The sequence below is a fragment of the Rutidosis leptorrhynchoides genome, chromosome 11 (genome assembly GCF_046630445.1).
Source record: "Rutidosis leptorrhynchoides isolate AG116_Rl617_1_P2 chromosome 11, CSIRO_AGI_Rlap_v1, whole genome shotgun sequence".
Lineage (NCBI taxonomy): Eukaryota > Viridiplantae > Streptophyta > Magnoliopsida > Asterales > Asteraceae > Rutidosis > Rutidosis leptorrhynchoides.
Window position 1 is genome coordinate 84,233,914 of NC_092343.1, and position 14,851 is coordinate 84,248,764.

General features: G+C 35.9%; 1 protein-coding gene across 1 annotated transcript; it reads left to right on the forward strand.

Annotated features, from left to right (window-relative positions):
* The first annotated feature begins 10,470 nt into the window (after positions 1–10,470).
* LOC139874730 (uncharacterized) lies at positions 10,471–11,908 on the forward strand. The gene is made up of 2 exons (XM_071862136.1): positions 10,471–11,187; positions 11,276–11,908. Exons 1-2 carry the CDS (start codon positions 10,471–10,473, stop codon positions 11,906–11,908), a joined length of 1,350 nt encoding a protein of 449 aa, XP_071718237.1.
* Positions 11,909–14,851: the final 2,943 nt, after the last annotated feature.

Genomic DNA, 14,851 nt, shown 5'->3' on the forward strand with positions numbered 1-14,851 from the left:
GTCGATCCACGATAACCCAAATAGTACCGTAACCTCCTACCGTCCTCGGCAGTTTCGTGATGAAGTCCATGGTAATGTCTTCCCACTTCCACTGTGGAATCTCTGGTTGAGTTAATAACCCGGATGGCTTCTGATGTTCAGCCTTGACTTTAGCGCAAGTCAAGCACTTTTCGACATAGGTAGCAATATCAGCTTTCAAATTTGGCCACCAATAAAACGCCTTCAAATCTTGATACATCTTATCTGATCCCGGATGAATTGAGTATCTTGACTTGTGTGCTTTCTCCAACACTAGTTCTCTCAATCCACCAAACTTTGGTACCAAGATTTGATTAGCAAAGTACCGTGTTCCGTCCTCCTTGATGTGAAATTTCTTATTCGTTCCTCTGAGAAATTCAACATCGACATTTTCTTGTTTCACGGCCTCCAGTTGTGCTTCGTGGGTTTGTGATGTGAGATTCGTACGGACAACTATGTTAAGCGCTTTAACCGTAAGGGGTTTCTCTCACTCTTTTCTGCTTAAAGCATCTGCCACAACATTTGCTTTGCCCGGATGGTATTGAAGTTCGCAGTTATAATCGTTAAGTAGTTCCATCCAACGTCGTTGTCTCATGTTGAGCTGTTTCTGGTCGAATATGTGCTGTAAACTCTTATGGTCGGTGAAAATGGTAAAATTGGTTCCATACAGGTAGTGTCTCCACATTTTAAGTGCAAAGACAACAGCTCCTAGTTCAAAGTCGTGCGTAGTGTAGTTCTGCTCGTGAATCTTTAACTGTCGTGATCCATAAGTGATAACCTTGTTTCGTTGCATAAGCACGCAACCCATTCCTTGACGTGAGGCATCACAATAAATGACAAAATCTTCACTTCCCTCAGGTAGAGACAATATAGGTGCAGTTGTCAACTTCTCCTTCAACAACTGAAATGCAGTTTCTTGTGGTTCTGACCACACATACTTCTTGCCTTTATGAGTCAACGCGGTTAATGGCCGGGCAATCTTAAAGAATCCCTCGATGAATCTCCTATAGTAACCAGCTAGACCCAAAAATTGTCAGATCTGAGTTGGCGTCTTTGAGGTTTCCCAATTCTTAACTGACTCAATCTTTGCTGGGTCAACTTGTATTCCATTGGCTCCTACAACATGGCCAAGAAATTGTACCTCTGGTAACCAAAAGTCACACTTAGAGAACTTTGCATACAACTGCTCTTTTCTAAGCATAGTCAATATCGAACGTAGATGTTGTTCGTGCTCTTCCTTATTCTTGGAGTACACCAATATATCATCAATAAACATAATGACAAATTTATCTAGGTATGGCTTACACACACGGTTCATGAGGTCCATGAACACTGCTGGTGCGTTCGTCAAACTAAACGGCATCACTGTAAACTCATAATGTCCATAACGTGTTCTAAACGTCGTCTTCGGGACATCAGCTTCTTTGACTCTCAATTGGTGATACCCGGATCTCAACTCAATCTTCGAATAACAACTAGATCCCTGTAGTCGATACATAATCTCATCGACCCATCCTTCTTTTTAACAAACAAGACCGGGGTTCCAACTCGGGAATTCATGGTTATGTGTCCCACCTTCTAATACCTGTCATAAATTAGGGCATTACAACCCTGATGTTCTTCACCGTGGAAAGTTCTTTTAGTTCTAAAGGTGCAAATCCGTATATTGTACGCGTAACGGGTGCAGCTGCTGGCACCAAATCAATCCGAAATTCGACTTCACAGTGGGGTGGACGTGTAACCCCAGGACAATCTCTAATAGTCGGGACATATTCAGGTCTCTTAAATGTCGATTCATCTTTACTCACATGTGTCAGAATTGTGAGACATTCTCATCTCACTTACTTCGGGACCTTCGAGTAATTAGTCTAACATGACGGTACACTGATCTCCTCTTACGCCATTATTATCGAAGAAAAGAATTCGAATAGCTTTCTGGCTGTAGCTGCCTCAGTTGTATCGTCAGATAACCAGTTTGTTTCAACCAAGAGGTTAAAACTTCTCAGTTTAATAGTTCTATAGAGTACAAGTTGTCTAGGAAGGTACAAGGTTATAAACGTTGCGACCAAATTCTCTAGCGTTAAATCTTCTCTCAGCACCGGTGTTGACAGCATATATAATCATTATGGTTGATGAGTGAGAACGTGATGAATTTCATGGAAAACGAAAATGTACAAGGTGTAATGGCAGCTCAAACAAAATCTGATATTTAATCGAAAAGGGTTGGTACAAACTCCCAGGCGTGTGTGTCTCGCAGGAAACATATGAAGTGTGGTTCGCATCGATGTGTTCAAAGTTGGTTGGTAATGGTTATGGGTATAATGAAAATGATTTCCTCTTACGAAAAGTACGTTAGAACAGAATGAGAAGGGATACGGTAACAAGTAGTACTTACTAGTAGCAATGAGTGGTGGTGTTAGTGATAAGTAGCGATAGGTTGTGATAAGCAGTGATGATAGTAGAGACGTATAAGTTGTTAGTTAGCATGTCGCATCATAGGTATATACACATGTATACTAATGCACCCAATAAGGCATAATAGTTATCAATCGGTAGGCTCGTGTTGGGAAACAGAATCATGAACGGTGGGTGGCTGAATGATAGGTAAGTTGGAAATCGAGTAGACAATATCTACTACGTATTGTGTGGGCTGTTATCAGGAGTTCCTCCTCTAAAGACGTATCAGAAATGAGTTGTGATGCATAGTACTGAGTAGTAAAGCGTAGAGGTGTCAGTAGTGACGAATAGTACTTAGTAGTGGTAAGTAGTTTTGAGTAGTATTGAGTAGTAGCAAGTAGCAAGGGGTAGCAGTAAGTAGTATTTAGTAATGACGAGCAGTGAAAAGTAGTGATCAGCCGTGATTAACAGTGAGAGGCAGCATTGAGTAGTATTTAGCAGCGATAAACAGTGCTGAGTAGTGGTATGAGATGACGAGTGTGTTCAAGTAGTGTCTTTGGAGTGACAAGTAGTGATCGGTGGTGACAGACAGTGTCGGGCAGTGACAAGTTGTGTCACGATTACAAGTTACTTACAAGTTATATTAACAATTAATTTGCACAGTGTAAGTTTCTACTCATGTTTGAAATTACACAGTTTGTTTTCCAAACGTTGTTTATCCAAGTAACCTACTTGACCCGGCCCCAATTTCTTATTTTGCGATGTCGGAACTTCTATATGAGTTACCGTAATGTAATTCCGGTCATTACATTACTCTATCTCACATTTCCATTCGACATCACTCCATAAGTTCAAGATAGCGTAGTCAACTTAAATCGTTTAAGTCTTGCGTCATGTGTACATATGCTATTCGTGATACGGTATTTAGTAAGTCCATATCGTATGGGTATAAGGTTTATATGCATGTGATGTAGTGTGTAGCCCTACATGTAGCATAGTGACACCTACAGTGCAAGTATGGTGCATAAAAGTCGTCCAAGACACACAACTATAGACTAGACTTCACTAATGCGCCATACGGTTAGACACACTAATGTATCCTAGTTCCCTATAGCCAAAGCTATGATACCATCTATAACACCCCGTCAAAAATCCCTTTAACAGAATGTTAACTCTGGTCCCAGTGCTTGGCTTGACTTCTGATGCATATACGATGGATGGTTCTAGAAGGTTTAAAAAGGGTGTCGGATAAGTTCGACTTGGAGAATAAGCCATCGAAGGAAGAGCTTGATTTAGTTTCCAATTTTTTTCCTAATTATTTTTGAATAAGGATTTTATCCATTATTTGTTTCCTTTTTTATGTTTGTCTTGTTTTCAAAGTTAGGGTTTTAGTCCTTTATATAAAGGACCATAGATTTCATTATTGATTTAGTTTTTTATTTTGAATATTAATAAAAGTTGAAGGCCGTAGCCTATTTTAGAGAAACCGAGAAGGTTTTCTTGATTATCTATCTTCTGTTTAAGCCATCGATCCTTAATCCCCATTAACTTCTATGTAACAACAATATTCTACAGCGGAAGCAATTAATACCTGAGAATAAAACACGCAAAACGGATCAACAATAATGTCGAGTGAATCTACAGGTTTTAGGTAAACAATACAGTATGTTTAAGAAATAATATTCCGAAAACGTTTATTAGTGAAGGACCACCAAGGTTTAATGTTAAAAGTTTGTAGACAACACCGTGTCCCGTTTCAAAAGCTTGTTGACACTACCATGTCAAGTTTCAAATGTTTATAGTCAATACCATGTCAAGTTTCAAATGTCTGTAGACAATACCATGTCAAGTTTCAAATAGCTGTAGACATTACCATGTCTAGTTTTATATCATTTGTTCGTAAACCACAGCTTTAAATAACATTGTATAGTATCTGAAAAACAGTTATCAGAAAAATAGTTTAAGTTCCTTGACCACGAGATTTTTCAAGTACAACACCAAGTTGCGAAACGTTTGCATAATCCATGAGCACCTGAATACTAGCAATGACCCGAGTATAGAATCCACTATACCCGCCTTTACCTCATAAAATTTTATACACTTGTTCAAATGTATTTAATGTTCAAAGTAAATGCACCACAGTTAATATTGTAGGGTGAGGCTGTCAACCTAACGGATCCGTCCATCTAAATTGTGCTTACACCGATGGTATTAAAAGTATTCAAGCTATAGGCTTTTTGAACAAACTCAATATGCATATATAGTACTCGTGTCAATACAAAAAGCATTTGAAAATGTAAGTGCAATAGCGTGTATTCTCATCCCTGAAAACATGTAAAAAGCGGGACTGTAGACTCACCTTTGGATAAAGCTCGGATTGAAAAGTAGACAATTAACTTATACGGTTTACAGCTGAGTAATGCAACCTAAGTATACGTATTTAGGTTGGTCAATAAATATGTCTTAAACAAATGTGTTTTCATAGTATAAGTTGTCTTATTGCTCGACTTCGACGCGTTTCAAAGTAAAAGTCAACATACAGTCAACTAGTTCATGCAAGTCAAACAAAGTCAACCGAAGTCAAATTGAAAGTCAAACTTGGTCAAAGTAGTCAACTAAAGTCAACATCAGTAGGTTTATATCAAATGTTGGTCAACATGTCAAACCTAAGTTAGACAACACGTTTTAGGTCATAATTGGTCATTTTCACAATTTCAGTTTATCGTTGTGCACAAAGTTCATGAACATGTAGCATACTTAGCATATTATCTCATAGTACAAAATTTAAGTAAACATGAAAAACTCCAGATCATAAGTATACTCAAAATCGATTCCAAAAAGTTCGGCCAGGGTCTCATACAATAATTAAAAGTCAGGAATCAGAAGAGGTACATTTGTAGTTTGCCAAGTCAGTTTCTGACCGCGCACTGATTTCGTTTTGGCTATAACCGGAGCTAGGGACATGAAATTGATACAAGACTAGTGGCCATGGATCAAGGACGAGTCAAACTAACACATACAAAAATTTAAGCAATTTTTGTTTAGCCAATTTGTACAGTTTATTCGTGCAAGTTGAATGTTCAGTTTTCAGCTCAATTCAGAATTTACATAATGTGTGGCCTTATTGTGCCCAATGTATAAGGTTTCAGAGATTGAAATTAACTAACCATATGTCACATATAATATTAAGATTCATTTTCCAGAAGCATACTTGCTAATTCAATAAACAGAAACCACAGAGTATAAAGTTACTGTTTCGATTCTAGTTTAGCTAGCCACATTCGCACGCGATTATCCGAAGATCTAGATACAATTAGACTATGATATCTACATGAAAAGTAAGTACTTTTTGTGTATATTTCAAATATGCAAAGCTTTAAACACAAAAGTCAACACATTTTATCATACAAGGGTGTTTTCATGCAAGTGTGTATAAATATACTTTTACACTAATTCAAGCATATCTCGAGTTATACATAAGCAAACGACATGATATCCTAGTCTAAATTGTGTATTTTTAAATTATCTTTCCAGTGGTATAAGTTTCACATGCCAATTCGTGGTCTATCAAACCCAGATTTCTGATCAATTCACAAAAACACAACGTTAATTCGAATGGACATATCTTGATCATCCGGAAACGAAATCAAGCGAATCCAAAGCCTAAACTCAATAGTTTTTTGCAAGGAATCTGAATATAACACAATATCATGCATTTGAAAAACTTAAAATCACTGATCATGCAATAACAAATTCGTTTCTTAACCCTAACGCATCCAACGATCAATTTAACGATAACAATTAACATGTACGCGTATAGACTTGAGCAATTGACAACATAACTATGAAACATTAATAAAAATCAGATTTTTAAGATTAGGGTTCATGTGATTATACCTTTGATCAACAAATTAAATACACCAACGCGTAGAGGATGAAGGGAATTGCAATCTTCGTGTTTGAGGTTTAATCTAAAAGTTAAAAATTGATGGTGGATTGTATGTATGTGTGTCGTCGATTGGGAGGAAGAAGGAGGGAAGAAAAGTCGACTGCTATGCTTCTTAGGGTTATGTCCAGTAGTTTACACACTAAGTAAGTATTAGTTAGGGCTTAATTAACATGCACTAGTATCAAATAAGCCCAAGATAGAAACTTAAGGAGGGAGTGGGGTCCAATCGGCCGAATGGCCCAATGGGGGTATTCCCGGGCTCGTGTTTTGCAATTCCTTGTAACCGTGGTCCGTTTCAAGTGCCGTTTAGTCGTACCGAAGGCCCGGAACGCTAAACCGATCGTTAAACGCAACCAACCGTTTAATTTATTAAAAACCCAATAAATTAAATATTTTAAAATTTTAATAATTAATAAAATTAATTATTAAAATAAACCCGAGCGTTTCGTTGCTCAAAAAGCAGTTATCAAAACCGTGTCATTTTTATCGTATTTCTTTATCCGAAATATATATTTGAATTAATATCAACCCATATTAATTATAGTAACCCTCCAAGGATCAAGTACGCATTTATTACACATAAACACACAAAAGTTAAGTAATCGCCGTTAAGTAAACTAACGGAAGTAACGGAAAAAACAGGGTTGTTACATCCACCGGGACAATTAACCCTTACATGTCTAGTCTTCCCGCACTTCCAGCATGTCAGATTCTTTCTAGAGTTTCTCTTCTGCCTATCCGAACACAACAGTACCGTAGCTTCTGATGACGAGACCCCATTACCTTCCAATCTTTTTTCCTCGGATAAGAGTTTGCTAGTAACATCTTCAAACTTTAACGTTTCTTTCCCGTACATTAGAATAGGTTTCATGTGATCATAGGACGATGATAAAGATAATATCAACCTCAAAGCTTTATCTTCATCATCCGTTTTAACTCCAATAGCCTCCAATTCCGAAACAATACCGTTAAGAATACTTAGATGATCTGAAATCTTTGAACCCCCATCCATACGCAGAGTATGAAATTGTTCTTTAAGATACAACCGATTTGAGATGCCCTTGCCCTGGTACAACTGCTCTAGTTTAATCCAAAGCTCCTTTGTCGTTGATAACCAGTGCACATTTGCAAGCACGTTCTTTGCAAGACACAAACGAATCGCACTTGCTGCCCTCAAATTCATATCATCCCATTCTTCTTCATCGAACTTACTGCTAGAATCACTGCCAGGAACAAGGGTGGGTTTACCCTTCAAAGCCTTGTGTAAACCAGACTGAATCAACACATCCTTGACTTGAACCTGCCATAAGCCAAAATTGATCCTCCCATCAAATTTCTCAACATCAAACCTCATTGGACTGAACTTCGACATTGTATCCGTATCCTATAAACAACACTTTCTCTGATTTTGCTCACGTTTCGACTGGCTGACAGATGTAGTGGAGTGGCGCACAGGATCTGTTAAATTGGAAATTCTAACACCCGGTCCACTACAAATTCTAGACACCACTTACTCCGAATCAGAAAAAATATTGTCTAACCAGATACTCTATACGATCAATAGAACTCGTTCTGATGTGGACGATCCATTCCCGTGGCAATCACAGAGCATACTCCGACTCCTATAACCGAGACCCCCGTCAAATCTGACGCTCTGATACCAGTTGTTGGGAAGTTACGGTCTCACTAATTACCACCACCCTGCCCAACAATAATAGTAAAGAAATAAGAACAATACACAACACAAAATTTAACTTGGAAACTCCAAAACAGGAGAAAAACCACCGGCCCCAAAGAGAGAAATACACTATATCACAAATTGTTACAATGATATAGACGACTCTCTTAAGCCAACTACACTCTCCAAAATATTTAACTAATACAACTCTCAAACAAGGGTAAGAAAGAAATAATTAAATACTTAAAGTGTATTGATTGGTGCAATTTGGAATGAAGACTTAACCCCTCTTTTATAACCAAGCAAGTTCCCTCCAACTTTTTCCTCCCAACTATGTGGGATAATATCCTTCACAAATACTATGCAACCATATCCAATTCTTCTAACCAAAACTATATGCAACATGTACAATATTCATATATTCCTTTTGTAAAATCAGGAGGCTGCTAGAGATTCATTGTTTAGGATGGACCATACATTTTTCTTTGAAATTTTGATAAATAGGTTTTTTAGCCTTTACGTTGAGTAAGAGCGTTTGCACACGAATTCTAGATTTCACCATGTAACAAACGAGTTTTTTTTTTCTCCTAACTTTTTATATTATTATTGATTGATAACTGTTTTCAGAGTTAGTTTACTGGTTCTATTTATATTACGATGATAACTGTAAAACCTTAAATCGTACTACACATTTTCGCCCCATAGATATAAAATCCACAGTAATGGTTTCATGTCGATACATGATGAACGCATGAATTTGCGACCCAGATAAACCTGCATGAATGTCTACTTTCATTAGTTTTTTATTAGCGATGAAACCTCCTATGAATGAGCACATTGGCTCCCAAATAGAGGGTAAACCTTGGGTAATCAAGCTCTCCCAGCGCGAGACCTGATACCTGGTGAATTGCGCATTACGCGCACATTCTGGTCACACTCCTTTTCTTTCTGAACGATTTGGCATACTTTCATTAGTTGCAAACAGTTATATTTATGATATAAGTGGACACTTCAAATTGTTTTACAATGTAACAAATATTTATCATTGAATATACATTTGGTGATGATGTATGTTATTAACACGTTGTTCACAATGATCCAAGCGTTTACAAATGTGACAAATATTTATTATTGAATTTCGCATACTTCTTTACTTTAAAAATGTTTAGTAATAAAAAGATAGATCATTTTAGTAATAAAGACATACTCCGTAGTTCATTGGTTAACTGAATGCATTTTTCATTAGTTTTAGATCGTGTACATTCAATTAAAAACATTCGCCCTAATAAATTTAGCAGTTACCTGATCTATTTAAGAAAATGTTGCACCGATAATCCCTTTCCCGAATCCTTCATCTAATTACCAAATTCATGTCCTTAGTCTTCTCAGCATTACATCTTAAACTATGAAAATGAACGTTCTGATTGCAGTTCTAACAAGTGACATTCTTCTCGTTCTTAAAATTACTTATCTTCTTGGATTCGTTGTTAGGAATTTTTTCTCACAAATCCATAGACAAACAAACTATGTTGAAGTAATTAACATGAGTAGTTAGTAGTTACGGGTTCTTTTAGACACTATTTTTATAGAATAATTATCCACCTTACTATTTATATTTGTTCCAGAAATAATTATCTACTTGCAAATCATAATCACTAAATATCATTAAACTCTACAACTTATTCTTATTCATTATTATTCATTATTATTCTCAATTATATTATTTGTTTATTTAATTAATAAAATATTTAGTCAACCTTACTCTAATATTAAGGGCAAACATTTACCAAATATATTTAAATCAAACAAAAAGGGAAACATCTTTTTATTTGGAAGGAGAGTATTATTTTAGTAGCTTGAGTTTAGTAAAGACTAATGATATTTCCACTTATTTTGATAATCCACTGCTTACTATGCATCAAGTGTTTCTACAAGTACTCAATATAATTAGATTTATAAAAATTATGGGTGAAAATATCATTATCTTTTAAATAAAAATATTGAACTAAATAAAATAAATCATTTAAAGTGCCATATTCATGAGTATTTTTTTTTTTCTAATTAATTGAAAAAATTATTTGGAAAGGGTATATTAGGTAAAAGGAAAAACATTATATAATAATGAAAAAGAATTTACACCTGTCAATTTCTTATTTGGTAGGGGGTTTTGGTACGTAGTTCAAAAAATCATTTCTCGTCTCAATAAACAAAAACACATTTCAAGCAGGCAGCTGAGATTCTACCGTGATCTTAACCAGGTTTGCTACAACTTAATTAGCCGAATCGGTATGAGAACAAGAGGTTCGGAGTTCAAGTTTCCATTGAGACATTGGGGATGATGATCCTGCATCTGTAATTTTGTATGTATGTTTTTCTTTACTTGCTATAAAAACTAAAGCTTTAGTCATTTTGTCAGTAATTTAGTAAAATGTTAAGCGCAAGGCTTGTTTTTCGTAAAAGATTTAGTTTGACGATGCACACTAGTACCTGTGATACCTTCAAAGTCGATAAGGTCGATGATACACTAAAGGTGTTCGATGAAATGCTTCACAGGCAAGTGGTACCGTCTGTGATCGAATTTAATAAGCTGATTACCGCCATTGGTAAAATGAAACATTATTCTACTGCTCTTTTACTTTTTAAGAGATTACATTTGATGGGTATTTCTGCTAATATCAATACAATGAACATCTCTATCAATTGCTATTGCCGGTTGAATCAAGTGACTTATGCTTTTGCATTATTAGCCACCATCTTCAAGCAAGGTCATCCTCCTAAGTTGGCCACCTACACCACTCTCATAAATGGGCTTGTTCTTGCTGATCGCATTTTTGAAGCTGTGGAATTATTCAAGAAACTCCTTAGAGAAAAAATTTGTGAGCCCGATCAAGTTACTTATGGAGTCATTATTAATGGGCTTTGTAAAGTAGGCGAGACTAGCAAGGCCCTAGAATTGCTAAATTTCATGGAAACAGGATCTTGTAAGCCAAGGGTAGAACAATATAGTACAATTATTGATAGCCTTTGCAAAGACAAAATGGTTGATGATGCATTACTACTCTTCACCAAGATGACTGAAAAAGGTATCCGTGCTGATGTCATCACTTACAGTTCCTTAATTGATGGATATTGTTTACGCGGTGAAGTAAAAAGGGCACATAAAGTTATTGATCGCATGAGATCTTGTACCCGATATCGTCACCTATAATAAAGTTATTGATCGCATGGATGAGAGAGATCTTGTACCAGATATCGTCACCTATAACAGCCTGATTAATGGGTATTGCAAGAAGAAGAGAATCGATGAAGCCATTAAACTTTTTCTTAAGATCCCAGAAAAGGGTTTGATTCCTAATATTGTAACGTACAATAGTATGCTACAAGGTTTGTTTCAATCGGCGAACTTAGCAGCCGCTAATAAACTCTTCAATGAGATGCAAGCAAAGGGCCCGACTCCAGATATAATTACTTTCAAGATCGTATTCCATGGAATGTGCGAAAACGCCCAGGTTTCTGAAGCATTGGTTCTTTTTCGTTCTTTGGGAAATAGTGTACCGATGAAAGGGGTAGGTTTGTATAATATCTTGATTGATGGTTGTAGAAAATGTGAGATGTCCAACTTGGCAATGGATCTTTTTGATGAAGTTATATCAAAAGGAGTGAAACCAGATGTTATGACTTACAATGTGATGATACATGTGTATTGTCAAGAAGGTTTATTCGATAAAGCAAAGGAATTGCTTCTGAAGATGGAAGAAAATGGTTGTTGCCCAAATGCAGTCACTTACAATGTTATTATTCAAGAGTTTATGAAGAAAAACGAGCATCAAGATGCGAAGAATCTCTTAGAGGAAATGATTAAATGAGGTTTCTTGCCTGATTCATCTACTTCTGAGATGTTGCTAAATGTAATCCTAGATGCATGACAAGATTCTGGTATGTGAACTATCATTCAGAAGATAGCAAGTGTTAAAACTGAAGATGGCAAAAGCACCTGATTTAACTTCTATATCAAGGTTTAGTTTAAGGGTGTACTTACAGTTGTTGTTGTTGTCTGTGTTCTGTTTGAGTTGTTTAGCACATTACCTAATTATTCAAAATGAAATGAACAGAGAGAATGGACATTCATCTTTATATCTTAAAATGTGAGTTGAGTAAACTTTAGAAGTTTAGCCCATATGGTGCAAACCTTGAAGTCAGGTTTGATAAGAAGTACAGAACTCTCTTATTACATTCATCATGCTTTAATGTGTCTTCATGTGACATGATATATGAACCTTGGATTTTAATATTTCCTTGTCTTGTGGTCATTGGACATATCAATCAGCCTAAAATAGTATCAGTCCTTTAACAATATGTCTTTACCAAGTTATTTACTATTTTGCCCGTGCACCGCGCTATAATGACCCAGAAGTCCAGAACAATGAGGTTAAAGAGCAAGCAAGGGTCAACTCGAAAACCAATTTTGATCATTTTTAGTCCATCCCTCAAGGGTATTATTGGTATTTTCGTATGAACATTGTTTGAATAATGCCCGTCATTATCATAGTCATCCTATTGAAGTCATAGAATCACCACTAGTTAAGCCTACTTGCAAAACAAAATTCCAAACTTAAAAAAAAAAAAAAAAAAAAGGAATGGAAGAAGTTAGACTATTTGTGAATGATAGAGATGATGAATTTATGATGTATGCATCAATATCATCATTAGTATTAGAAATAATAAGTTGTAGAATATGTCATGAAGCAGAGTTTAGAAGCTATAAGATTTCGGAGTCTCCTTGTTCTTGTTCCGGTACTGTGAAGGTATTTTTTTTTTATTCTTATTCTTCTCACACTGTTTTTTTTTTTTATTTTTCTGAAAAAAAATATATATATTTTATATTATCTGATGATCATGATTTGAGGTTTGTTGATGATCAATTTGCTCATAGGGACTGTATGCAAAGATGGTGTGATGAAAAGGGGAACTCTACTTATCAATATTGGTCAAATTAAGTGGTAAAAAGAGGTCAACTGGTCACATTCAATCAAAAGTCACATTTTGTCGGTCGATTTATTCGGTCAAAGTCAAATATTAACCTTCAAAATTAAAGTCGATCATGTTCATTCTCCCCTTCTTATAACCATGAATTGCCACAATATTTTCCTTAACCACATGTTATTGGTTATTTCCTAATGTAACATCACCACCTTGTTCATCTAGTTGCTCAAATGAGAAGTTTCGTTTAAGATCCGGAATGTATCTCACATATTTCAACGTCCAGTTAGTGCTAATGGCAATCCTTAATACAACATCTTCAATATCTATAGGATCTAATATCTTGTCATCAGCTAATCTGACCTTACCTCTATATGGCCTGAAACTCTTTATGTTGTAGGTTAGCATGAAAAGAAGCTTCTGGATCCATCATCTAAGACTCGACTGAATTCTCAACGCAACAAATCAATGCGTCATGTGTTTCATTAGTCGCCAAATTTATGTCCATGTCCTTCTCATCACTACGTCTTATACTGAGTTTGATAATGATCGTTTGCAGTTCCAACTAGTGATATTCTTCTTGGCGGAACTTGAACTATTTTACTGGGGGAAGAGATCGTCAAATCATAGAATTTAAAAGAAACATAAACTATAAACGCAAAAGGTGTACTTTACATATCAAAATAGGTTCATCACTCTACTTTATATATCAAAATAACAGCGTCACTTAGCAGTTAACAACTAGCAACTCAAAATTGAACATAAAATTAACTACTACTTCAAACTCATTCTTTAGTATTTATACTAATACACTACAATCTACACAACTTTGTTGGATTAATTGCTTTTAGCTAAATTTGGTTAGTAATTTATTGGTTATATTTTAATTAGTAAATATGTGTAAATTCTACTTTAAACTCGTTCTTTAATATTTATACTAACATCGTCGTATATGTAGCCTTTTTGATGTAATTCAGTTATTTTCTTTTCGGTTGCTAGAAAACAAAGTTCATGTAGTTTTCAATTGGAACTCTTAGCTCCTAAAGCCTTTGTAATTTTTCTCTCTTAGTTTCTTGCTAAATAGCGTTCTATAATACATACATACTTTTGCCATTAAAAAAAATAAATACACTACAAACAAATTAAAAGAGAATAAAAATGCCTCAAATAATAAATTGTAGTTCGCTCAATCGGTTGTATTCAATTTCGTTTGAAGGCTTTGGGAAAGAAGCGTCAGGTGGGTAGATTAGCATGTGAGATTTTTTTTTCTGTGTATTTAGGTTATTTATTTAGTGAGTTGTTTAATATTTGGGATTTGTTTTTTGGACTATTCTGTCTAATTTTTTGATTAGTGGGCCAGATATATCATTGACCTCATGTGAAACTCAGGGGGATAATATAAAGACAAAATTACACAGGGACTTCTGTGGTATGTTCAAAATTACAATCGGAGTCCAAAATAATCTTTTCGCCACGGAGGGTGGTTAAACATAGACCCACCATCGGCGGGTAGTCCGGTCATTGATGGCTCGCATAAGATGCTAGGATTTATGTTCGAGGAACGTTACATGTATATCAAGGATGTCTAGTGAAATGATATAAGTCCGGTAGCGCGGGTAAGAGGGGCGCTGTCTAAGCAGCGCGACTGATCCGTACGAATATACCAAAAATAGTATGTGTGTAATTTCCTGAAAGAACCAGTCCTCTACCTTGTGATTCGAGTCCGTTATTTATAACTAAGTGCTGTCCATTCATTGGAGCCACGTGTTCTACGTTACTTTTTTTCCTGTACTGCTTGGTACCTTCGTGGAGGGAACCAGGGAACAGTA